This window comes from Choloepus didactylus, chromosome 11 (assembly GCF_015220235.1).
Source record: "Choloepus didactylus isolate mChoDid1 chromosome 11, mChoDid1.pri, whole genome shotgun sequence".
Lineage (NCBI taxonomy): Eukaryota > Metazoa > Chordata > Mammalia > Pilosa > Megalonychidae > Choloepus > Choloepus didactylus.
The window spans coordinates 24,541,628-24,568,262 of record NC_051317.1 but is presented as its reverse complement, the minus strand read 5'-3'; the positions used below and the strand labels follow the sequence as shown (position 1 = coordinate 24,568,262).

General features: G+C 55.8%; 2 protein-coding genes across 6 annotated transcripts in view; one reads left to right on the top strand and one right to left on the bottom strand.

Annotated features, from left to right (window-relative positions):
* Nucleotides 1–4,059, top strand: part of LOC119506362 (tubulin polymerization promoting protein) — a 33,003-nt gene extending 28,944 nt beyond the window's left edge. For both annotated transcript variants that reach the window (XM_037799386.1, XM_037799387.1), the window contains exon 4: nt 4–4,059. In XM_037799386.1, the coding sequence (XP_037655314.1) occupies nt 4–198 (195 nt within the window). In that variant the 3' untranslated portion in view covers nt 199–4,059. The remainder of the gene's footprint in view (nt 1–3) is intronic.
* A 3,198-nt stretch (nt 4,060–7,257) lies between these two features.
* The window catches only part of CEP72 (centrosomal protein 72), an 83,023-nt gene continuing 63,645 nt past the window's right edge, over nt 7,258–26,635 (bottom strand). For 3 of the 4 annotated variants that reach the window (XM_037799374.1, XM_037799376.1, XM_037799377.1), the window contains 7 exons: nt 19,967–20,173; nt 14,276–14,535; nt 13,258–13,384; nt 12,137–12,330; nt 10,050–10,176; nt 8,654–8,765; nt 7,258–7,761 (listed from right to left, as the gene is read on the bottom strand). In XM_037799374.1, coding sequence (XP_037655302.1) covers nt 7,581–7,761; nt 8,654–8,765; nt 10,050–10,176; nt 12,137–12,330; nt 13,258–13,384; nt 14,276–14,535; nt 19,967–20,173 — 1,208 coding nt within the window. In that variant the 3' untranslated portion in view covers nt 7,258–7,580. The remainder of the gene's footprint in view (nt 7,762–8,653; nt 8,766–10,049; nt 10,177–12,136; nt 12,331–13,257; nt 13,385–14,275; nt 14,536–19,966; nt 20,174–26,635) is intronic. The other variant, XM_037799375.1, reaches the window with a different exon arrangement.

Sequence of the window (26,635 nt, the reverse complement as noted above, 5' to 3'; positions counted from 1 at the left end):
CAGAAAGCCGTCTCCTCGCCCACCGTGTCGCGGCTCACGGACACCAGCAGGTTCACGGGCTCCCACAAGGAGCGCTTCGACCCGTCGGGCAAAGGCAAGGGCAAGGCCGGCCGCGTGGACCTGGTGGATGCGTCGGGCTACGTGTCGGGGTACAGGCACGCCGGCACCTACGACCAGAAGGTGCAGGGGGGCAAGTAGGCCCCCCGGGGCCAGGACGCTGGGGCTGCCGGCGGCTTCGCCACATTCCTGCGCCTCCGCGGGCGGACAGAGGACAGCCCGGGCCGGGCGTGGTCCCGCGGGAGGCGCCCCACCCGCCCCTTCCCCGCGTGTGCGTCTGGGGTCCGACCCCTCACCTGTCCTAACGCGCCTCGTCCCGAGCTGCCGGGGGTGTCCCAAGAACTGCAGGGACGAGGGGCACGGCCTGGTCAGGGGCCGCGCGGAGCTAATTCACTAACGACACCGCAGCAGGCGAGGCCCCGAGCAAGCCCCGGATGGCTCTGCGGAGAGGCTGCCCGCTCGGGCCACAGGGAGCCCTCCACACGCCCTCGACACCCGGGGCCAAGCCCAGGCTGGGGCAGCCACATTGCCGCCGGGTCCCTTGTGGGGGCTGGGGGTGGGTCACACACACACGCGTGTGCACATCGACACGCACACACACGCCTGCTGGCCAGGTGTGGCCAGGAGTGGGCGCAGGAAAGCAAGTCTCCCCAGTCCACCAGGGAAGCGCGACGTGGAGCGCGGAGGTGGAAGTTTCTCCAGATGGAACCTCAGTGCACCCCGTGCTGCCTCTGAGGACACGGGGGAATCGTGCAGGCACCACCCGCCAGCAGCACGGCCCTCTGTGTTCACTCGCAGAACCAGGCTGGAAAGATCCGGAATGGCCTGTTTGTGCACCACTGTCCCGTCAGCGGCAGAGGCTGGCTCTCCTTTGTGCAGCGTGGGCTCCGAGTGTTGGCTTCCCGTGGGGGCTCTGGCCGAGCGCCTCCTGTGCTGCACGGTCCCCGCTCTGCGCCCCGTCCTCCTCAGCCCTGTGGCTTCTCGGGACTTCCTCTTGGGAGCCTCGTGGGTACACACGGCCTTCCCGGCCTCTCAACCCAGGCAAGACCAGCCGGAGGCCTTGCACGAGCTCCCGTGCAGCCCCCGCTGTGGGGCGTTCCCAGCCTTCTGCAGCCCCCTGCCCGGCCGGCGTGTTCTGCACTTTGCGGCCGCTTGGGAGTCAGCGTGTGAGGGAAGGGCCCGTGGGCGAGGCAGGATGCAGCCACGGGCCCAGGAAGTTGGCCCTGGAGCCCCTGGAGTCTCGGGGATGTGCACTGGGCCTCGGGACAGGTGGTCCTTCACTCCCGGGGAAGCTGCCCTCCCAACCCGGCCCGTGTCCCTTGCTCCTTCTGACGAGGTGCAGACACCCAGCCAGCTTCACCCCGCAGGCACTGCCCTCACACTCCCCATCCCCAGGGATGCCCGTGCGGGGACCCCATGGGGACAGCCCCTCCTGAGGCTGTGCCCGAGGCGCTGAGGCTCCAGGGCTCTGAGTTGCACTGAGGACGTGGCCTCGCCATTTTCTAATGTGTGAAGAGGGCCGGGGACCCCAGCCCCACCTCTCCTGCCCGGCTCTGTGTGAACGCCGGAAGCGAGAGCAACATGGCTGCCGAGTGTTTCCAGTGGCAACCTGTCCCCCGAGGGAGGGGAAAGCTCTCGTTTCCAAACTGCCCCAACTGTTCCATCAGTGCTTAACAGCCGGGGCACCCAAGGCTCCAACCCTGGAGCTGGCCCAGCACCCGGCACCCACTGCAGGTGCTGACAGGCCCCAGGGGAGCACCTACCACGCATCTCGGCTGAGGCTGCCGCCCACCAATGCCCTGGTCCCAGCTGTCAGGCCACGCAACAGGGCCTGGACATGGAGCCCCGTGGGACACCCAGGTCTGCCGATTGGGGAGCAGGGGAACGGCTTGGTGGCCGGCTTGTGGGGTGGAGGCCTCAGGTCCCAGCCCACGACAGCTCCGAGGAGCGTGGAGGCCACCAGGACAGATGCCCTCTCAGCACCCACAGGATGCCAGGCGTCCACATACTGACCGGGGAGGGCAGGCTTGTGCTCCTGAAAGCCTCAGCAGCCCCCAGACGATGCCCAGCATGCCGGGGTCTAAGCAGATGAGAAGCAGGGCCCGGCCAGAGGGTGTCCACGCTCAGAGCAGGGGGCCCGGGGCGCTGGACACCGGCTGGTCGGACAGCTTGGCCCTCAGGATGGCGCCGTCCCCTCCTGTGGCCCCAGGATCTTTCATTCGGAGCCAGGTCCAGCCTGCAAAGCTGATGCCATCTCACCTGAGGCTAACGGAGATGGGCAACGGGATGAGAAACTGATTTCTACTGAAAATCTAAACATGCATCTGATAGTAAAACAAAGCCAGTGCCCTCTCTGGATCTCGTGCACGGAAACTGGGAGCCCTTCCCATCCTTAGCCGAGGGCCTGGGCTGGTGCCCACCCAGGGGGCCTGTCGTCCACCACATGCCCGAGGCCGGGGCTCTGCAGTGGCCGCCCCTGGACGATACCCAGCCCCACCGTTGGATGCACCCCACACCACAGCCTCACTGGGCCCCTCCCCACGCGAGCCCGGAAGGTGCCTGCTTCCGAGGCCTCCAGAGCAAAGCTGCAGCTGTGAAGACACTACGAGAGGAGGAGAACACAGAATCGCGGCGGCCCAGTGGCCACCAGGGTTGGTTTCCAGTGGCCTTGGCAGGAACTCGACTCGGCCGCCCCCACTGCCCACAGCAGCCACAGGGTTGTCCCCCCGTTTCTCAATAGCGCAGATGCACAGGCCGAGTCCACCCTTGTATGTTTTCATCCAGTGCCGAGTAGCTTCGACTAACCAAGGTTAAATTCACAACAGTGTTTATCTGTGAAGAAAATCTGCAGTGTCCCAAGAGCCAGGGATGCCCCCAGGTGAGGCCAGCCATGGAGCATGAGCTCCAGGTGAGGGGAGCAGTGGAAATCTACAAGTGCGGGTCGGGCCGGAACACCTGTTTATGGCTATTTAGTGCACACGGGCAGAACAGGGTTAGTGTTACCCAAATCCAGCATCAAAGTATGTAACTTCAAAATGTGATAGCAAAAGATATATATTTATACTGCACTATTTTTTACTCTTTTTAATACCCTCAGTCTTAAGTTTTGGGGCAGATGAAAATTACAGCGAATGTTGACAGATCAGGGAATGCACAGTCAGGTTTTGTTTGCATCGCCCCCTCTGCGCCGCGGCCACACCCTCCCCATCACTGCGCGGCTGGGAGAAGTCCAGCGGGGACCACCGCGCCCTGCCAGGGAGTCTCCTGACGCTGCAGGCAGAGGGCTCGGCCGCACTGCGAGGCGACCCACGTGCCGGCTCAGCAACACTGGACAAGGGCGGCTCCGCCGACCGACTGCTGAGTCTGGGGGCCCAGGAGCCTTGGGCCTGGGGGTGTGGGGGGTGCACAGCCGACCCGGACCCTGTGCTGGGAGAGGCCCCAGTCTGCCCCGGCTCCCCTTGGGCTTCTTCAGACGCTGGCCAAAGCAGCCACGAGGACTGCGGGCGGCTGCACTACGCGCCTCAGGAAGGGAAGCGGTTTTCTATGGATGCGGGCAGTCTATTTTTACACTGGTTGATGTGGGAGTCCGTGTTACAGTTACCCTGTGGCGGGGGAAGCCTGTCAGCGTCACGGGTGTCCTCACGAGAAAGCACTGCTGCTGCCTGCGCCGCGGCCCCACCCCGCAGAGCACAGACCCCAGAACCCGCGGGCCCGACGGCACGTGCGAGCCTCCAACCCCATCGCACATGCGCGGCCCCCACCCCACATCGCACGTGCACAGCCCAGACCCCCCGCATTGCACGTGCTCACCCCCCACGCCACATCGCACATGTGCACCCCAGGCCCCGTCGCACGTGCACGGCCATCGTGGCCGTGGGACTCCGCGGCCGCACTAGGGAACCTCATTGGAACACGGTGTCTGTGCATCGCTCCTCATGTGTTCGCTGTTGTGAACGTGTGTTGTCAGAGTGGTAAAGTGAAAAATAAAGGTGTTAAAATGTGGATTTCTCTCCTTCTTAACAGACAGGCAGGCATCTCCCAGGATCGGGCGGGAAGGGTGGCCGAGAGCTGTGGACTGGCCAGTGGGCAGCTCCAGCCAGAGCCGAGTTCCAGGGCAAGGGCACAAAGCACGCCTGGGCCACAGGGTGAACCTGCAGCAGCCCCCGAAGGCAGGAACGGGGTGTCCACGGCAACAAACGATAAAGACTGTCCCGCCAAGGGTTTCCAAATGGGATAAAATAAAGGCATCTCCAGACAACAAAAGCAGCGGGCACGAAAGGAAACTCTAAAGGCAGAGGGCAAGTGATCACTGGCGGAGGTCTGCGAGGTGTGCGGACAACAGTGGGCGAGGGGGATGCATGGGTGAGGATGGACAGACACTGAAAGGAGGATGGCAGGTGAGGGGGACACACTGGTGAGGACAGACACTGCAGGAAGGACGGACAGACGCTGCAGGGTGGGCAGTGGGTAAGGGGGATGCATGGGCAAGGATGGACAGACAGACACTGCAGGGAGGACGGCGGGTGAGGACTGGCCACAGGCTCTGAGCGCACACTGAAGCTTGCCACGTGGTCCCAGCTCTCCTGCCGCAACTCGGCCTTGCCCCCCGCTGTCCTCGGCCCGAGCTGCTGCAGGGTGGCTGGCCAGTACGGGGAGTCCAGGGAAGTCCCGTGAGAGCATGCCTTGCACGCCCCGTGACCGGTACTCCGGCTGAATGGTGGTGAAACTCTCCCCACAAAGAAAGTTCCAGCACCGCAGACTTCACCAGTGATTTCCACTAACACTTCGGGAAGAAATGTTACACACTTATACCAATTCTCCTGAAGACAGGGAGGGGGGATACAGTCCCCAGCCGTTTCCACGAGCTGGCGTGCACGACCAGTACGCAAATCCCAGAAAGAGCATCGTCAGAAGGGAGCCAGGAGCTGGCTGAGTCTGTGAGCAGAGTAACTAGGCTACGGCACCTGATTCCATGGCACTCACGGGCACCGAGACACCCCTGCATTTCATTTCCAACATCATTTCACCTTCGTCGTGACTCAACGGCATCAGCACTAAGGCCCCAATTTGCAAATGAGGAAGCCAAGGCCCAGAGAATTTAAATAACCGCCCAACGTCACACAGCTGGTCAGTGGTGCAGCCAGAAACAAAATCCTTAACAAGGCATCAAACCAAATACAGCAATGTGTATCGACTGTAGACAGGAACTCCATCGCTCCAGGTTGTGTTCATCCCAAAACCCACGGTGGTGGTTACATCAGAAAACAGATTATTCTAACTAGCCACATTAGCAGATGGAAGGAGAAGCAGCAGCCACCTCAACAGCTGCAGCACAAGCATCTGATAAAGCTCATCCGTGTGTGATGAGACGCTCTGGTCCAGTGGGGGAGGCGAGGGTGCGTGCGGGGAAGGCTCAGTGCCCACGGGCGCCGGAGTGGAAAGGCTCCTGTCCGTGCTTCCCGCAGAGTCTAAGCTGGGCGAGAGGCTCCAGCCACCGCAGAAAAGAAAACACAAAGTGGAAACCCAGAGTAAAAGAAGAGGAAGAGAAAAAAGACAATGCACAGAGCACACGGTTGTGTGCCCAGGAAAGGTAAAATACCTGCAGATTCACAAAATGGTAAGAGTTTAACCAGACTGATGCAAACAAAATTAACACACAAAAATCCATTGAATTTCCACATAACAGCAAGAAATAATTTAAAAAATGAAATCCAAGCTTCAAAAAATGTATCATTCACAATAGCATGAAAAATGAGAAGAATAAGAATGAATATAACAAAAAATATGCATAGCCTCTATGAAGAAAGTTATAAAATTATATTAAAACAAAGGAGACCCAATAAATGGCGAGACATACCATATTCACAGTTTGTAAACTCAATATTACTTGTCAGTCATCCCCAAATTGATCTGTAGATCCAACACAATCCCAAACAAAATCCCAACTTCACAAGCTAATTCTAAAATGTATGAAATGTAGAGTCAAAATGGCCAAGGGTGTGGCACGGGCAGAGGGACAGATGGACCAGTGGGGCAGGACAGACGTACAGTTCACTTGCTGGTGCTGGGATTGCAGGGCCTGGGTCTGCTTGCCCCGGGCACGGCAGTCAAGTCGAGGTGGGATGTGGCTCTAAAACCCACAACAGACAGAATTACAAATCTTTCGGAAGATAACGCAGCTGAAGATGTTTGGGATTTTTAGAAATGGGGTCCAAGATGCTTTAATCGTAAAGAAAAAGACTGAAAATTTGGACTACACTAAAACTACCAACTTAACCCACAAAACTGTCCAGACTAAACGGAATTCTGAAGTAAGTGAGACCCGCTGCCCGAGCGAGAAGGCAGGAGGACGAGTGCCACAGCCTCAGGGGCCTCGCCAGGCCCTCGGCTCGAAGAACCGCAGCGGCAGAGTGTCAGCAGGTGGGCGCAGGGCCCCACGCCCGACCGGAGGGTGAGCAGGACCAACTGAGGATACGGTCAAGGGGATGAGGGCCACAGGGAACTAACGAGAAATAAAACAGAACTTAAAACCAAAAGAATATGATTTCTCAAATTAAAAATTCACTGAACACGCAGGGGAAAAGAGGAAACAGCAATGGCACCGGGACCGCCAGGCGGAGGCGCTGAGTGGGGAGGGGAGGCCACGTGCCCCCGGCCCTGCGGGACACGCCGCACGGTGGCCTGAGCACCCAGAACCTGCAGGACAGGGAGATCCGGTCAGAAAAGGTTAAGTGGCGACATGGTGGCTGAGATGTTTCAAATTTGATGAAAAATATACACCCATGGATCCAGGAAGCTCCACCAAAACCAAGCAAGATAAACATGAAGCAACAGCATGTGGTCATTTTCTAACAGCTTAAAAGAGATAAAAATCTTACTTCTAAATAAACAAGAACATGATCTGGTGATGAAAAAGCACCCCACCCCCTCCACCAAATAAATTTACCTGCAAGACACATTTCCCTGCCAGCCGACGGCCGCCACTGGCCAGGACCACACCCCAGAGGGCCAGGACCCCCTTCTGTGGGGGCTCCCCGGTCCCCTCTCTGACGTCTCCACGGTGGAAGCCTAATACAGCTAGTATGGTACAATTTCTTCCAGGCCTGTTATTTTTACCTAAATCAAACATTGTTAAAAAAGAATTACTTTGTTTTACCATTGAAAGCAACTATTAAATATATTACAACTCAAGACGCGAAGTTTCCAAACTGTCTCATTTTATGTCCTACTATGACATAATTTCTGAAAACGCAATTCAAGCAAAAGAGAACAGACCCGTACGTCAGCTCCTGAAGAAGCAGTGCTCACACGAGCGCCACCGTCCTCGGCCCGCCCGGCTCTCCCAGTGTCCACTCACTGTCCCCAGGGCGGTGAGCACCCACTGTCCGTCTGTCACCGAACGTGCGAAGGGCGCAGGTGACCTACGTTTCGGACGCTTTTGGAAACAAGCCCCAGGCCTGAAGGCAGTCGGGAGCCGTGAGGGGGCCGGGAGCGGAGGCCCCTCGCTGACCGGGCAGGCGGCCTCAGTGTGGAAGGGGGCCCGGCCGGGCGTGGGCCCCGGGGTCGGGGCTGCCGGGCGGGAACAGGGCCAGGGTCTTCTTGAGCTCCTTGTAGCTCCAGTGCAGCTGCTCCACCTCTGCCTTGTGCTGTGCCCGCACCTGGCCCAGCTCTTCTAGCAGGTGCTCGTTGGTGCTGACCAGGGAGCTGGGGGGCAGCGGGAGGCGGGGCTCACCCTCCTGGCCCCCTGGCCCCCCAGGGCCCCAAACCTCCTGATGCCACACGGCGATGCCCCCCACTCGTCCCCACCCGCGGCCACGGCCCCCCTGCCTTCCCCCTCCAGCCAGGGGGGGCTGTCTGAGCCGACCCCGCGCCCCGCCGAACGGCCCTGCGGGTGCTGCTGACAATCACTGAGCCCCAAGGGACACGGGGTCTCCTCGGGACCTGGAGAACCGACTGTGCCTTCCACTGCCGGCTAGCCAGTGTTCACCTCTCGAGAGGCTCTGAAGACCAGACCATTTCTATTCCCAAACTAAAGGACCCTCGTAATGATCCTCACATGTCGTGGTGTAATGGAAAAGTCCTGGCTTTTAAGTTTTGTTAACAGGTTTCAGTTTTAAAAGGGATTTTTGGAAAGAGCATTTGCCCCTTTGTTAAATGCCACGTGGCCAGCCCTGCTCACCGCCAGCATCGCAGAGGTGGCCGCTCCCACCTGCGAGCCCCACGCAGGCACCACCGCATCTGCCCGAGCCCCCCGCGTCTGGAGACCTGCACCCCAAGCCGCCCGCAGCAGCACGTTCTCCTCCTTCCTGCCCGCACGGCCCGGGCGCCCCTTCCCCTCTGTAACTCGGGCCTGGGATGGGCCCACTAGGGCCCCCGGAACCAGAGGAGGGAACGGCCTCAGCCCCCGGGGGAGGGGAGGGGAGGGGAGGGGAGGCCGCGCCGTGACAGCTGGGCCTGTTCCCACCTCGCTGCCGTCCCCGGGCCCTTCTCACCGCCCCCGACCCCCAGGGCTGGCTGGGACCGGTGAAGCCCCCAGAAAGGCGGGGTGGGGGACGCGCAGGCGGAGACCCCTCTCGCGGCCTTGCTGGCGGCGCACCTGTGGCTCTCCTGCAGCATCTGGATCAGCTCTTGGATCCTGTCGTGGTGCTCCAGGTGCTGCTTCAGCTCTGCCGTCTCCCCGGACAGCTTCTCCACGCTGGCCTGAAGCCCTGTGGGGAAACTCATTCACAACCCTGAACACTAAAAACCCAGATCTGGGTTTGGAGAAAAGAATACACTTGGAAAGGGCATCACGTTTGCTCAGAGACGTGGAGATCCAGGTGAGCCTGGACGCGGGAGCGAGGGCCCCCTGGGAAGCACATGCCTGTGGGTCGGGCAAGAGACTGGGTGCTCTCTGTGCCCCGCTGGATCTGGGGGTACAGGGAGGGCCGGTGGGTTCCCCCGGCAGCAGCTCTGCCTGGGTGGGGTGGGGTTTGAGGAGCGAGCCGAGCCGCCCCCAGCAGCACAGGCGTCCGGCCTGCACCCACGGCACCTGCTCGGCTTGGCCAGCCTGGAGCTCGGCACAGGAGGGGTATCATTTACAGGCTCCCCACACCCAGCACAGGAGCAGGTGAACCTGCAGGCAGAGGTGCAGCTGTGGGGGCCGACCACGGGGAGACGCCGCAGCACCCCCAGCCTCACTCGCGGGGACAGGGCAGTGGCGGTGCAGTGGCTGGAACCCCAGGATGCCATGTTGCCCGAGCCCCCGACACCACGGGATGGGGCGGGGTCCTGGGCCGTGGGTGGGGCTGTCTGAGGGTCCGAGTACCTGGGGTCCCGTGATGCAGACCCGCCCAGGGCCGAGTGGGACGGGCCCCCAGAGGGTGGGCTCTCTGAGCGGAAGCTAGAAGCTTGGGTAACAGCTCACGTAAGGGTCAAAACCCAGGAGACAGCGCAAAAAGGCCCGACCCCAACCCACTGCTGCAAAACCAGCTGAAGACAGAAAGGAAACGAGACAAGAACAACAGGATCAGGAGGATGGGAGGGAGGGGGCCGAGGAGCTCAGGAAAGGGTTCGAGATAAAGGGAAAAATTCACACTCAAATGATGGCGAAACCAAAAGAAACAGGAGCAAGCACACAGGCCAAATGATGACAAAAAGAAACAGGATGAGAAGAGGAGAGATTTTAAATGGAAGGAAAGGAGGCTATGAAGAACTACAACTCAATTAAAAATGGGCAAAAGCCCTGCACAGACAGCTCCTGGAGGAGGACAGGAAGGTGGAAAAGCAGAACGGAAGCAGGGTAGGGACGGCGCCCGCCTGGGACGCGGCCCCCAGGCCGCGAGTGACACCCACAGGTCCCGAGGGGTGCAGCCGCGTTCATCAGATCCCCCGCGATGGGGTGGGCGGTTTCTGGGGGATCTTAGAGCAGCAAGCCATGGCCTGGGGCCGGTCGGGGGCTGCACTGCACCTGGGGGACCCCCTACCACTGGCGGCACGAGCCACCGACCCACCGGAGAGCTGTAGGCTCAGCGTGGCTGACGCGCCTGCATTCCCCACGTCCTTTTTCATGCTGAACAGGAGAGACTTCAAGCTACTGTTCTCCTCCAAGGATCTTTCTAGACGCTTCCTTGAGTCATCCTAATGGCAAAGAAAGAGACTGGTCACCGACGAGGAAAACCCAGGAAGCCGCGTGCAGACCCGAGAGCATGTGGCCGTCCCACAGGCCAGCCGCTCCCTCCCGCACGCTAGGGTATCTGAGTCACAAGCCAGATGCGTCGCCGGCTCTGCTGGCCGAGCAGTGCGGCCACCCTCGGGCAGGGCCAAGGGAGGTGGGTGGGCCTAGCATGTGCCCGAAGGGGTCTGCAGGCCACCTGTGGGATACAGTGTGAGAGGTGCAGCCCCCAACCCCACACCTCCCAGAGCAGAGCCGCCTCCTCCAGGCAGCCTTCCCACGGGAAAGCAGTTCTGCCTTTGCTGCTCGCTCTGTGAGCACAGGGGGGTCCCAGTGGCTACCCGTGCCCAAGGCAGGCACGGGGCACCTTCGTCTCCTTCAGAGCAGGAGAAAACGCCAGGTGCAGATGGTGCGTTGGAGAAGGGGTCCCCCGAGGGCCAGGCCTCCCTGCCCCGCCTGGACCCCCTACCCCCAGGCACTGTGGGGCTCCTGGGGTGGTCACCTGGCAGCCCCCGAGGCCCGGCCAGGTTCCAGAGGCCGGGGACCACCTGCCCGCTGCCTCCCCGGGGCAGAGCCTCCCAGGACGCTGGAGCAAGCGTCTCCACGTCCAGGAATGGCGCAGGCAAGTCCACGGGGCCGGCCAGTCACTGTGGCCCTCAGTCCTCACGTCAGGGTCAGTCGCCGTGGCCTTTGGTCCTCCTTACGTGGGGGACCGTTCGCCGTGGCCCTTGGTCTCCTCGCATCAGGAGGCCGGTCGTGGGCCTTACGTCCTCCTCGCACCGGGGGTCAGACCCTTCACCTTCCTCTCTGGGCGCCCCCGGGCTCCCGGCCGCACACTCTCCCCACATTCTCAGCTTCAGGACCGCCTCCTTCACTCGGCATCACTTTCCTCCCTAAAATCTTTCCTTACTTGGTGCCAGCCAGAAGCCCTGGTCGGAGACGGGCTCGGGGCCGCCAGCTCTCGACACGAGTCTAGGTGGCTCAGGAATGGGGACTCTGGCTTCACTGCTTCTCAGGACGTCTCTGCTCACCGCAGGAAAGGCCCGCTCCAGTGCCGTCAACTGCGGAAGCCGCGTCTTCGCTCAGGGAGTGGCCGAGCTCCGCGGCGGGCAGGACACGGGGTGCGGGCCTGGCCTCCCCTGCGGACGGCGCCTCCTGCCCTCACGCCGAGCCCCATCCTCCTGGCTCTGCTCGCCCTCAACCGCCCCAAGGCTCGGACTCGACAGCGGGTGAGGCAGGAGCTGCTCTCTCCGGATGAGACACTGCACCACGGCTGCACGGGGCACCCGGAAGCGTTTCCGAGCCAGAGCTGCCACAGCGTTCCACTGTTTCCACTCTTTTCTGAGATGAACTCTTGTGAGGGTGTGAAGTGGCAGCGGCTCGTGTGGTAAAGACACTGACCATCCGCCAGGCCCGTGTGTGCACCTGGCCCAGCGTCCTGCGGCTGCTCTCCTGCCCGACAGCCTCCGCGACGGCCCCATCCTGCCTGCCCTGTGGCGACTCGCCTCTAACCAGCAGGACGCAGAGGGGAGACCCCTGCCAAGGTGAGCTCATGACACCCATGGACCCCCCGTCAGGAGCCTTTTCCAGCCGCCCACGGACCCCAGGCAAGAGGGGCCTGGCCCAGCATGTGGCGGCAGCCCTGGACAGGCCCCTGCAAGGAGGGGCTGCTTGCTGCCTTGAGCTGCCACCCGTACAGTGACTGGTGATGGGTCAGGCCCTCTCCCCACGGATGTGGCTAAGGGCCCACACTGAGCCCGGGGCCTCGGCACCAGCCCCTCAGGACCAGTGTGTGGAAGGGAGCAGCCCCATCGTTCGGATATGCCCCCCCGCCCCCACGTCCCATGTCTGAGCGCGCCACCAGGTCGGTGTGGCCTGGGGACTGTGGGGTCAGCAGGGTCGCTGGGCAGTCGGGGTGGCACTCACCAGCTCCCTGCGCGACATGCTGAGCTGCGCCATCAGCTCGCTGACCTTGGCCTGCTGCTGCTGCTGCTGCTCTACAAGGTGACTTTGCAAAGACTTATTTTCGAGGGTCATATAACTAATTTCCTCATTCACAACCGAACTGTCCCGAGCGGCTGTAAACGCTTGAACGGATGACAAGAGATGTCTCGCCTGGGCTGGGAGTGAAAATCAAATGTTACTGTGAGCTCACGTGCAGAGGAGGAAACACAAACAGTACTTCCGGGACCGTCCGGACCCTCAGCCTGCTGGCGAGCTCCAAGGCCGGGAGGGACACGGACGCCCCTCCCGAGGCCGCCAGCCTGGACGCAGGGAGGGCGGAGGGCAGAAGAAATGGCTTTTATTCCAGAAGACAGGTGATCCTCCAAAGAGGGCCGCACACAACGGCCAGTTGTCGGCCTGCAGAAGCTGCTCCCGAATGCCGACCGCCGCTGGCCCTGCACAGGAGCCTGCAGTGCGTCCAGCGCCCTGGCCACGCCGTGGCAGGAGCAGCGGCTGGACAACCCAGAGGACTACTGCTGCAGACGACACGGAGAAGCCCGAGAGTTCCTTACGGACATAGAACTGCCAAGGGTATGAATCCCAGGTAGCCCCTGGAGCCAGGCACGGAGGGACGAGCTCTGAGCCCAGGAGAAGGTGACCTGAGGCCGTACCCAGTGGCCAGCAGGCCCAAGCCCACTCTGGAGGAGGGCCGCATTCCAAGGCCTTGGGTTACTTGGACCCAGGGTCCTGCACGACATCAAGTGTGAAAATGGAGAGCCCGGACAGTACAAGACCACTGCCCTCTGGGGACGAGGGCTTCCCCAGCCGCAGAGCACAGGCGGGTGGGAAACCGTGCGGGTGTCTCATGCAGCCTGGAAGCCCTGGCTGCCCATCAGCTCCCTGCAGAGTGGAAACTGGGAAAGGACCCCGTGCACGCTCCTGCTTCCTGAAGCCCCTGCTTCCCCGCAGGGCGTGTCCTTCTCTGGTTCAAGCTGCTGACAGGCCAGCAGTCCCCCAGACGCTCCCTGCCCCCACGGGCCAGCCTTGGAAGGTCGCCGCACAGAGGCCCCCAGACACTGAGCAGCAGCGTGTGCCCGACTCACCCAGGAAGGCCTCATCGCCGAGCAGAGACCTGCAGCCATCCCCGTGCCTGCTCACCAGGCTGAGCAGGGCCTCCAGGAACGCGTCCTCCAGGGCAGCCCTGGGCCCAGACGGGGCCTCCGCATGCAGCTGTGTGGGGAACAGTCACCCAGTGAGACGAGAGGCTGCCATGCAGGACAGCCTGCACATTCGCCCAGGAACATGTCATGCGGTCTGCGGGTGCCACGGAATCTCACACGCTCCACAAACCCACCGAGGGCCACTCCTGACCTGGCCCTGGAGGGTTACACGGCCCCAGAGTCCCTGAGTTCCCCCACCCGGGAGCCGAGAGGTTCATGGCGCATCTGCCCCCACCCCAGCTGCAGGGCAGGCCTCACAGGGTGCTTCTCTCCTCCTCTCTCCTCACGAGTTCATTCACCAGTTTTTGAGTCCCTGAAGAGTGGGGCACGGCTCGGGCTCTCTGGCCCCCTTCCTGTGTGCTGTTTATTTTGGGGAGGGGGTGGGGAGGAGCTTGCCACCTTGGTGTCAGGGTCTGTGCCGGGTGAGGGTCCCTGCTGAGGGCCACGATCAGCCTCCATGCAACCTGCGGGCACCAAGCAGCTCCCCTGAGGGACACACTGTGAGGGTGCCCGTGAGGTGCCAGGCCCAGCCCCACAGCAAGCACAGCCTGCGGGCAGCACCGAACACGGGCAAGGGGGCAGCAAGGCCCAGCGCACGCCTCTGACCAGGAGCCGTCCCTGTGTTCCCCATGTCACGGGTCGTGTGACCTCAACCGTAGCTCGCACTGACCCAGTGGACACACATCCTTGTTGGACGAGGAGGGCAGGCACCGGGGAAGAGCTGGGAGGACACGGGGACGGTGGACTCAGGGCCTCAGGCTGGAGGAAGACACTTTCCTCCTGCTTCAAGCACCTGCTGGGTGCCGCTCCGCCACATGACACGGAGTCGCTGCCACGGGGGTGCCCGCATCCACCTCCCTTCCCTCTGTCCACCCAGGCTGCGGAACTCGGCCCGGCTCACCTCCCTCGTGGAGCTCACGCCGTGGGCCCTCGCTTCCTCGGCCGCCGCCTCACTCCTGCTGCCCGTGCTGTCCCGCCGGCTGAGTCTGTCCTTGGGGCTCAGGGGCCCATCAGGCCTCCCCAGGCAGCTTGGGCATGCCTGGCCCCGTGGCTCCTGGAACCAGCTGCTGGGCATCCTCCGCTTCTGGTGCTTCTCAGCAGCCCTCGGTACCAGCAGACTTGACTTCTGGGAACTGGCCAAGTCCTCTGCACCTGGCGAGTCTGGCAAGGAGAAAGCAGCCCAGAGACCAGTGCTGTGCATCCAGTCCCAGGCCCGAAGCAGCCCAAGGGCCCACACGGCCCCCAGCGTTGAAGGACGTTAGAGATGGACATGCTGGTCACCAAATCGCAACAGAGTTCAAGCCTCCCAGAGGAGACGGAAAAATTCAGTTCACCACTTTCATCAAGCATTTGTGCTCCTCATTTAAAACTTATGTTGAAAAACCCAACACTCAAATTCCTCTCCATCTGGGGATGAGCAGGGCAGCAACCTCCTTGACCGTGTCCATCCTCCAAAGGATGATTCAACACACGAAACAAACCCGATGCCCACGGCACCCCCCAAGCACCACTGAGAACAGGGTGGAGGCAGAGCCCACACTGGGCCTCAGGGGGCCACCTCGGGGGGCCGCTTGGCACCCTGCCAGCTGCCAGCCACAGGGGCTTCCCACCCTGGTGCTGCTGCCGCTGGCCCCTCCCTAGGGCTCATGTGGAAGCCCCTTGGCCCTGGCCTGTCTCTAGCGCACCTCCTCCTGGATACCCCCAAGGCTCCACAGATGCTGCACAACCAGAACCAGACCGAGACCCCCGCCCCACACCTCCAGCCGTCCCAGGCCTGCTGCCAACTCAGCAGGGCACCACAGCCATCTGAGCACCCCGTCGGGGTTCACCCAGTCCATCACCAAGTCCTCCCCATTCTCCTCCGGAGTCTACTTCCGTCCCCACTGCAGCCAGTCCCCAGACCTGGTCATGGCCATGCTCGGCCGCCCTCGGACCTCTGCCTGCCACTCACCCTCATGCCCCTCCTCCCCCTCCAGCTCTTCCCCTTCTTTCCCTCCACCCCCTCCCAATGTCCGCTTGGGCCACACAGCCTTTGCCCTTGCCCACCACCACCAAAATGCACAGCCTGAGTCTGCTCAGCCAGAAATGTCAGAAAGACCCATGCTGGAGCTGCCCTACAGAGGGAAAGCTGCATGCTGAAAAACCCTGCAGGATGCAAAGAACGGAAAAAGTGAGAACCTACTGCACATTACAGGCGCCTGACAGGACGTGGCAGTTAGACAGGACATGTGGACCAGGACTGGTCCTGAGCAGGAAGGAACGACACTGTGACATATTCGGTGAAACGTGAACAGGGTCCACGGGTTAAAGGGCAGCACCACAGCCGGTTCACTTCCTGCTCTGGAGAGTGAGATGTCAGCTGTGAGGAGAATGTCTGCACCTCAGGAAATCCACTGCACCTCAGGACATGTAGGGGCACGGAACATGCCATGCTAAGAAACTCCAGAAAAAGACAAAAGGTAATGTGCATGTACATGGGTGTGGGTGTGTGCAGGTGTGTGCACAGGTGTATACATGTATGTGTGCAGGTGTGCATGTGCACAAGTGTGTGTACACATGTGCATAGGTGTGTGCAGGTGTGTGTGTGTGTGTACACGGGTGTTTGTGTACATATGCGTGTGCCCCGTGGAGGAGAGGTGCACAGAGCGTGGTAAATTGGTAACGTGAGGTCTGGGTGAAGGGGTGCGAGAGGTCACAGATGTGCTGTAGCAACTTTTCTGTAAGTTTTATGTTAAACACTGAGTTATTTTTTAGAGAACAGGTTAAGGACCTTTTCAGGCACAGAAGCTGAGGACGGTGATCTCCCCCTGACCCAAAGGAAACGAGGGATCCTGGAAAGAGCGACCACCCCCGGCCAGGAACCGCCGCCGTCGTGTCCTGCGTGCTCTGTTTGGCAGGCACAGCCCCAGGGGCGCCCGCGGCAGGCAGAGGCGGGACGTGGCACCGTACGCCCGGCCGGGTCTGGCTGCACGCTGCCTGGCACGGCTCACGACCCGCAGCACGCGGGACCCCAAGGACAGGACGGCGAAGGGCTGTGTGCGGTCCCAGGAAGCGTCATGTTGGTCACATGTAGGAAGAACCATATTTTGTGTCTATCAAGTTAAGTTTATTAGCAGAATTCATTTCACCTGTTTTTTTTTCCTTTCTTTAAATGTGGATGCTAGAAAAGTTTAAATTACACGAGGCTTATTTCTATAGGACAGCACTGCTTGAAGTGAACAACAAAAGGGCATGAAAAGAATACACCAGATTCACAGACTAGAGGAGAAAGCAGAGTAATCGTGGGAACACAGAACAAGTCAGGACAAAGAAAATGGGAAGAAAAAGCAAACAGGTGGTAAATTTAAACCCAAACAAGTCATTAATTACTTCAAGTTTAAATGGACTAATTGATCCAAAAAAGACAAAGATCATCAGATTAGATTAAAAAAGGCAAACTTCTGAAATATGTAGAAAGGATGAAACTAAAAAGATAACACAAGAGATGCCACATAACACCAAGGACAAGAAGCCTGGGCAACCCCACTGGCGCCGGGCTGGAGACGGAACCACGGGGCGGGTTTCGCCCAGGAAGCTGCTCTGGTTTGTTAGAGCTGCCTGTATGCAGAACCCCAGAAGTGGATCAGCTTCTATAAAGGGGGCTTCTTAGGGTAAAGTTCACAGTCCTAAAGCCGTAAGTGTCCGAAGCGAGCCACCAACAAGAGGACGCCTTCACTGCAAAGTGGCCGATGGCGTCCGGAACACCTCTGCTGGCTGGGAAGACACGTGGCCGGCGTCTGCTGGTCCTTTCTCCCACATTGTGTTTCAAAATGGCTTTCTCCAGAATGTCTCTGGGCTTGTCTCGCTTAACTTCTCCAGAGCAAACACTGGGCTAGCATCCCCAAACATCTCTAAGCATCTGCTTTCAACGGCCATCTCCAAGTCTCTCTCTCCTGCCCTAGGGGCGTTTTGTCCTCTCTAAGCTTCTCTGGAGCAAACTATGGACTGGCCTCTCAAAGCAGCCATAGGTGTCTGTGTGTCCTGGCTGAGCATATCCCGGGGCATTTTGCTCTCTCTGCTCTCTGTAGCTCCCTTTAAAGGACTCCACTCAACTAATCAAGACTTACTGTGAATGGGCAGGTTCAAATCTTGATGGAAACATTCAATCAAGAGGTCACACCCTAATCAAAGGATTAATAACTCTGCCCCCACGAAACTGCATTAAGGAATATGGCTTTTGGGGGGACACAATATATCCAAACTGGCACAGGGGCCACGGCAACCCTCCAGCTGCACTGAATACCCGACCACAAAATACACAGAGGCAAAGCCAACAGAACCACAAGAACAGAGCGAGAAGCTCAGGATCTCCATAGGGATTTCCCTGTTGACAGTAATCCCCTCTCAGGAACAGAGGAAACAAGATCAGGAAGCCCTGGGTGAGCGAAAAGATGCAAGACGAGGGGGGAAGGCGAACAAGATGGTGGTGGTGGGGAGCTGATGGGAGGGGGAGCATAAGGGGAGGGGAGGGGAGTGGATAGGGGAAGCAGATGAGGGGGGAGAGGACGAGGGGGGGAAGCAGACAAGAGGGAAGCAGGTGAGGGGAGAGCAGACGGTGGGGGGACTGGAGGAGGGGGGAACACGAAACTCGCCTCCCACAACCGCGATGCACCCTCTTTCACATGGATGCTGATTTTAAAACTGACCATTTGCCAGGACACAAAGCAAGACGCAAAGCATAGGAGAGGATTAAAATCTAAGCATCTCTGACCACAGGGCAAACAAGCCAGAAATCCCTGCGAGGGGGAGGCAGCCGCGGCCCCCCAAGCGGTAGCAGCTCCTGCAGACGCCCAAGAGCCGTCCCGGGAGGACATGGCCCCACGCAGTGCTCGGTGTGGCGCAGACGGCCCAGCTGGTGCACCGGCTGAGAAGAATAATCCATCAACAAGCAGGCCATCCAGAAACCAAGCATCGGAATTGGAAAAGACAAGAACTGCCGCTGGTGCCAATGGCACGGATGTGCAGACAGGAACGCTGCGGCACCAAGGGAGAAACTGAGCCGAAGCTGCAGACAAGCTGCTGGGACGGGCGTGCTCAGGCTTTCCGCATCCCACCACTGGGAAAGGAACCTGCACAGGACCCAAGCGAGAGTCCACCGCGAGTAGGCAGTGGGGGAACGTGGGGCTTTTTCTAGTGAAAAACGTGCAAGGCCTCAGTGCCAAAGACCACACGAGTATGAGATGAGACGAGACGTCTTAAAAGACCCACTTACACGGAGCCTGTACCACGCTTGAAGATGCCAGTTTTCCCAAAACTGACCTACAAACACGACATAATCCCAGTCAAACCCTGGCAAGTTTCTTTTTGCTGCTATCGTTGCTCAGCTGGACGAGCTGAATTTGCCAAGAATCACCAAAGCACATGCAGAGGACGGGAGCAAGGAGGTGACAGCAGGTCCAGAGCGAGACTCGCTCGGGGACACGAGGTGTGGGGACAGAGGCGTCTTCCATGGTCCGGTACGGTGCTGGGTCATGTGATGACGTGGAGAAGTAAAACCTGACTTCCAGCCCGTGTCTGCCTCAGCAATGAGAAAATCCAGGTGGATATTCCTGCACGGGGAGCACCAACGGAATACAGCAACGAAAGCCAGCTGTCGCCAATGCCACACCGTGGCGTAGAATCCCACAAACACGCAGAGAGCAAAAGCAGCCAGATGCAAAAGACACGTAAACCCTAACAGGCAAAATGCTTCGATTTTAAAAGTGAGGATGGTGGTTCCTATAACAGAGGAGGCTCCGGTGCCAGAAGGTTCTCTAGCTTGGCCTGGGGCAGTCGCATGCTATGCTCGCTCTGCAGCAGCTCTCTGAGCTGTTCACGTAGGGTTTTGCACTCCTTTGTAACTGGACAATGTTGCAGTAAAAAGCCTTTAAAGCCACACAGCAGAGGAAGGTGATGTGCGATGAATTCTAACAATTGTCAAAAGCACACAGCAGCATCAGAGGCAGTGGGATTCTGTGCACTCTTAAAGGACAAAGAATAAAAGTGACCCAATCTGGGAAGACCAGGGAAGCTGGAGGACAGGCCGAGGGCAAAACCCTGGCCCCTACAAAGGTCACAGATTCAAGAGGACCGCGAGATGCTCAACAGCGGCTGAAAGCCAAACCTGAGTCCGCAGGGCACTGCAACACGCCCCTGCCCTGGGCTGCAAACCTCCCCAGCCCCTCGGCCCCATCTCCTGGTCCCCGTTTCTCCATCTCCAGTCTCCCAGGACCCTTGGCCCCATCTCCCCATCTCCCTGTCCCCGGCCCCACGGCCCCCAGCCCCATCCTCCTGGCTCTGTCTCCCCAGCCTGCAAACTCAGCCTAAACAAAACCTGGGGAAGGTGCTGGATGCATTCATTTTAGAAGTTTTCATATTTTTACATGTATCTATGCACATTCCACTCTCAGTGTATTCAATTTTCCTCATCTTTGGTTTAAAAATGTGTCTATGGCCATAAGCTGGGCCAGTGTGTGAATGGCCACATGAGTGCATGTGTGCACACACGAGTGCAGAAGGAGCAGACGAGCACTTGCATGGCTATGTTACAAACACCAACGCACAACGCTCTTACCCGCGTGGGGGGGGCCATGGGGGTGCAGCAGGCAGGCGTGCTGGGCATCGGGTTGGTCCCCGCTCCGAGGCAGGGGGTCTCCACAGTGCGGGCTCCGCTCAGGAAAACGTCTTTGCAAGCTGCCTCTCCTCCACGCCTGGCCCTTCTCCATGGAGTCACCGCCCTGATGCTGAGCTGGACGAAAGTTCAGCAGAGCTCCGGGCTCCCCTTCATCAAAGACATTTCAAAATCATTTAATTAGAGTCGTATTCTGAGCCTCTGACAGAGAATGACCAACATTATGCTGTGCCAGTTTGAATGTATTATGTCCCCCAAAACGCCATTATCTTTGATGTAATCTTGTGTGGGCAGACCTATCAGTGTTGATTAGATTGTAATTCTTTGAGCATTTCTGTGGAGATGCGCCCCATCCAACTATGGGTGATGACTCTGATTGGAAAATTTCCATGGAGGTGTGGCCCCACCCATTCAGGGTGGGCCTTGATTAGTTCACTGGAGCACTTCATAAGCTCAGACAGAAGGAGCGAGCTTGCTACAGCCAAGAGGGACACTCTGAAGAATGCACAGGAGCTGAGAGAGGAGCTGCAGTTTACAGAGACATTCTGGAGATGGCCTTTAAAAGTAGAGTCTTGCTCGGAAGAAGCTAAGAGAGGACAAACGCCCCAAGAGCAACTGAGAGTGACATTTTGAGGAGGAGCTGCGGCCTAGAAAGGAACATCCTGGGAGAAAGCCATTAAGAAACCAGAACTTTGGAGCAGACGCCAGCCACGTGCCTTCCCAGCTAACAGAGGTTTTCTGGACGCCATTGGCCATCCTCCAGTGAAGGTACCTGTCCTAGTTTGCTAATGCTGCAGAATGCAAAACACCAGAGATGGACAGGCTTTTATAAAACGGGGGTTTTATTTCACTACACAGTTACAGTCTTAAGTTAAGTCTTAAGCATCCAAGGTAACACCTCAGCAATCGGGTACCTTCACCGGAGGACGGCCAGTGGTGTCCGGAAAACCTCTGTTAGCTAGGAAGGCAGCTGGCGTCTGCTCCAAAGCTCCGGCCTCAAAACGGCTTTCTCCCAGGACGTTCCTCTCTAGCAAGCTTGCTCCTCTTCAAAACGTCACTCTCAGCTGCACTCTCTTTTCTCCCCTCAAGTTAACTCATTTATATAGCTCCACCGATCAAGGCCCACCCTAAATGGGCGGGGCCACACCTCCATGACAACATCTCATCAGAATCATTGCCCACAGCTGGGTGGGGCACATTCCAAGCAAATCCAACCATCACCAAAACGCCTGCCCCAAACAAGACCACAAAGATAATGGCATTTGGGGGACACAATACACTCTAACCGGCACAGTACCCTAATGTTGATGCGTTACCTTGGACGCTTTATGGCCTTAAGACTGTAACTTTGTAACCAAATAAACCCCCTTTATAAAAGCCAATCCATCTCTGGTATTTTGCATTCCGGCAGCATTAGCAAACTAGAACAAGCACCTTCTCCCCAGACTGACTGAGAAGACAGAGACTGAGAGGTTAACAGTGACAGGGTGGACACCGGTGGTCACTCCAGTTCAATGGCCCTGCAGGGACCTGTGACTTGCCAAAGGTGGAAAACGGTGCTTTAAAATGCAGTCACAGCACTGAGTGGTCCATCGAGCAAACGTGACGTCCATGAATGCACTGCGCACCATGGACGTCACTGGAAACGGTCTGCAGGTGGTGGGGGGTGGAGGGGCAGCACCTGCTCAGCACTGCCATGTGGGCCTTAAAAGGACGCAGCAACCGAGACTCCCCCTGCCCTCAGGGCTCCCGACCGAAGACACTGGTGAGCCTCCCAGTCAGGAGTGTGGGGAGAGGCATCTCTGCGAGCCCACGCAGTTGGGGTGCAGGGCAATGGCCAGTGGGGACCCGCAGGCGGGCCCCAGGCGTCTAAGGGCTTTGGATCGTCTGCAGAGATCACACTAACAAGGTACGTCCCACAGCTCATCTTATTAAACTCTTCAAAGCCATGCTGACACGCACATCACAGAAAAATGGGCACGCGCTCTCCTTTTCCTGGACAACCTTGAGAAGGCGGCCCCCCTCCCAGAATGCAGCCCCTGCCCATCCCAGGCCCACCCCAGCAGGGAGCACGCAGCCCCCTCAGGCACCCGCCCACGCCTGAGAAGACAGGCCCTTGAGGACGTGCCATGCTCCCCGGGAGGTGCCATGTGGCCATTGATCTCGCCAATCACCCCCCAGGGCCCAGGGCCCCAGCTCCTGGGAGGCGCCCCAGGTTCTTAGCTCCCAGCAGATGAAGAACAGAAACAACTGGAGCACCAGAAACACTTGAACACATACTATACACAGCTAAACTCCAAGGCGTCTGTGGCTTCCTGCATGCTTGCTTACTGCATACCCCACTGAAAGACAGGCCAAACACAGCCGCTGCTGCAGGAGAGGGTGCATGGCTCCCGGCCATCTGACGGTGGATGGAACCTGACTCCTGCCGGCCCCGGAGGGTGGACACAGAACCGGGCGTGTGTCTGCGAGCATGTCTCAGGTCCCAGGGGCCCTGTGCACTCCCAGCATGGCAAACGTGCGAGTCAGGCCCACTTGCACAGATCCCCTGACGAGTATCCGCAGTCACCCACAGCCCCAGGACCCCAACCCCGCACTGCCTCTCTTTCCAGACCAGTGACACTGCTTCACATGAGGAAATCTACCCAACTTACAAAAGTTTATCAGAGAAAACAAAAAGTGGTTTACTCCCTCATACATTCCAGTGAGGCTAACAGGGAAAGAGCAAGAAAGGAGAATTACAAACCAATTCTCACTCACAAACACAGATATGACAACCATAGGGTCAGCACAACAGACACAGGAACAGAGCTGGGAGGGTGGGCCCGGGAGGGAGGGGCCCTGGGAGGGTGAGCTCATCCTTGGGTCAATGAAAATTGGTAACATGCCAGCCAGACAAACTGATCAGGAAATAAGGACAAAAATTACAAATTTCAAATTCAGGGATGAAAGGAGGGTTATCACTACAGACCTTATCGATATTAAAAGGATAAGTGATGATTGTGAAGAAATTTAGACCAACACCTTCAAAGATGCAGATGAAATGGGCAAGTTCTTTGAAAGACACCAATTTACCAAAACTGACTTAAGAAGTGGAAAACTAAATAGACCTGTGTGCCAGTTTGGATATTTTATGTCTCCAGAAAAGCCATGCTCTTTAACGCAATCTTGCAGGGGCAGACTGATTAGTCTGTTGATTAGGGTGGAACCTCTGACTGAATTATTTCCATGGAGATGTGGAACCCGCTCATTCAGGGCGGTCTCGATTGGTTCACTGGAGTATTTAAGAGAGAAGCTAAGAGCTGATACAGACCCAGATGCTTGCTGATGCTTGGAGACACTTGGAGATGCAGACAGAAGGACGTCTGGAGATGCTGAGCTAAGAGATGAAGCCGAGTTTGCCCTGGAGAAGCTAAGAGCCCCCCACCACCACCACCACCAGCTGCTTAGAGAGAAATGCCCTGGGAGAAATAAGCAAGGACACACAAGGGCTGAGAAAGAAGAGTGAAGACAGAAACACAGAGACATTTTGGAGAAAGCCATTTGAAACACAACCCGGGAGCAAAGGACCAGCAGATGGCAGCCACGTGCCTTCCCAGCTGACAGAGGTGTTCTGGGTGCCATCAGCCTTTCTTCAGTGAAGGTATCATCTTGTTGATGCCTTAGTTTGGACAATTTTATGGCCTCAGAACTGTAAATTTGTAACAATAAATCCCTTTATAAAAGCCAATCCATTTCTGGTATTTTGCGTAACGGCATAGCAAATCGGAACGTTTATCAGTGAAGAAATTTAACTTGTAAATATAAACCTTCCTACAAAGGAAAACTTCATGCTTAGATAGTTTTCGTGGCGGATTCTAACAAACATTTAAGAAAAAGCAAATACTAATCTACACAATATCTTTCAAAAATAGGAGAGAAGACTTCCCAATGCACATTATGAGGCCAGCAAAACCCTGACACAAAAACCAAAGAAAGTTACAGACCATAGCCCTAAAAACATATTTACAAAAATTCTTCACAAAATATTTGCAAATCAAATCCAACAGTATATAAAGAGAATATCTGTTATCATGACCAAGAGATAGTAAACCAAGGAATTCAAAGTCGGTTTAACCTTTGACTGTCAATGTTATTTGCCATATTAAAGAATAAGAAAGAAAACCAATATGATCAACTCAATAGATACAAAACATCATTTGATATAGTCCAACACCCATTCATGATAAAAACTCTAAACAAATTGGAAGAGAACTTTCCCAAACTGCTCTGTGACCATCTATGAAAACCCACAGCTAATATCACACTTGATGGTTAAAGACCAAGTGCTCTCCCCTAAGTCTGTTCTCACCACTTCCGTGCAAATTATTCTGGAGGTCCTTCTGAGTGCAATAAGCAAGATAAAGAAACAAAAGGAGTAAATATTGGAAAGAAAGAAATAGAATTGTCTTTATTCACAAAGAGCATGATAATGTACACAGAAAAACCTTAAAGAATCCACAGAACAGATACTAGAACTCATAAGAGAATTAAACAGGATTTCAGGATACAAGATCAACATACAAAATCAACTGCATTGCTATATATTAGCAACAAACAATTTGAAAATGAAACTGAAATAGTCATTTACAATAGCATCAAGAAACAAGAAATACTTCTAGGGATGAATTTTTTAAAATATGTATAAGACCTAGTCCTGAAAAGTAGAAAACATTGCTGAGAGAAAGTAAAAAAGACTTAAATAAATGAAGATATGTATCATGTTCATGAATCAGATAACTCATCATTAGGAAGGTGTCAGTTTTTGCCAAATTTATCCACAGCTTTAATACAATCAAAATCCTAGTAGTATTTTCTGTAGAAATTGACAGCCTGATTCTAAAATTTATATGGAAATGCATAAAAAATCTAAAATAGGGAAAACAACTTTGAAAAGAAAAACAAAGTTGCACAACAAATACTACCTGATTTCCACATTTAGCCTAAAGTTATAGTAATCAAGACAGTGAGGTGTTGGCATAAAGACAGACATAAAGATCAATTATCAGAATAGAGAAACCAGGAACAGACTCGAGTCAACTAATTTTCAACAAATGTGCCAAGGTAATTAAATGGGGAAAAGGACAGTGTTTTCAAGAAATGGTGGTAGAACAACTGAAGAGCCATATGGGGTGTGTGTGTGCGTGTGTGTGTGCGGAAATTAACTCCAAAGATTATAGGTCTACACACTAAAGCTATCCGACCTCAATAAGAAAACAGTGGGGAAAATCTTCACAAGCATGGAATAGACAGATTTCTTTACAGAACACAAAAAGGCAAAAACCATCAAATTAAAATCAATAAATGGTACTTCATCAAAATTAAAACTTCTACACTTCAAAACACTGTTAAGAAAATAAAAAGACAAGCTACAAGACGGGAGACTATTTGCAATATATACATCTGAAAAAATAATTTGTATTCAGAAACCACAAAGAATCTTGTAACTCAACATCAAGAAGAGGAAAAAGGGCAATGAGGTGTCACAGAAAAAGATAAACAAATAGCCAATAAGCACACAAAATGATTTTCAACATCTTAGTCCTCAAGGAAATGTAAGTTAAAACCATAATGAAATACTACTACACACCCAAAAGCGTAGATAAAATTAAAAAGACTGACATATCAAGTGCTGGCAAGCACATGTAGCAACTGGAAGCCTCATATACTGATAGTGAAATGACACAACTTTGGGTGTTTGACAGTTTCTAATAAAATCAAACCTACTCTCACCATAACGAGCAATTCAGCTCTTAGATATGTACCCAAGAGAAAAGAAACCATATGTCCACACGAAGACTTGTACAAGAATGTTCGTATCAGCTTTATTTGTATTAGTTAAAAACTAAAAATAGCCCAAATGTCCATAAACAAAGGTGGACAAATGTAATGTGACAGGACCACACAATGTGTTACTACTCAGCAATAAAAAGGAACAAACAACTGTTAGAAAGAAAAATTGGTAAGGGGCCAGGAATAGGCAAAACCATCCTAAAGTAGAAGAACAAAGTTGGAAGAGTCACACTTCCCGGCTTTAAAACTTATTTCAGATCTACAGTAATCAAAACAGCATGGTCATGGCACAAAGACAGACAACTAGACCAATAGAATAGAACTGAAAGCTCAGAAATAAACCCTCACATACACGACCAATTGGTTTCTGCCAATGGTTCCAAGTCCACGCAATGGGGAAATAATAGTCTCTTTAACAAATGGTGGTGGGATATTCATATGGGAAAGAATGAAGGTGGACCACTAACTCACATTACACACAAGAATTAACTCAAAATGGATCAAAGACCTCAATATACGAACCTGGATTATAAAACTAGAAGAAAACACAGGGAAGTGTCTTCGGAATCTTGTATTAAGCAATGGTTTCTTAAACTTTATAAACCAAATGCATGAGCAATAAAAGAAAAAAATAGATAAATGGGACTTCATCAAAACTGAACACCTGTGCATCAAAGAACTTCATTAAGAAAGTAAACAAACATCTTACAGAATGGGAGAAAACATTTGGAAACCATCTATCTGATCAGGGTTTATTATTCAGAATATATAAAGAAATCC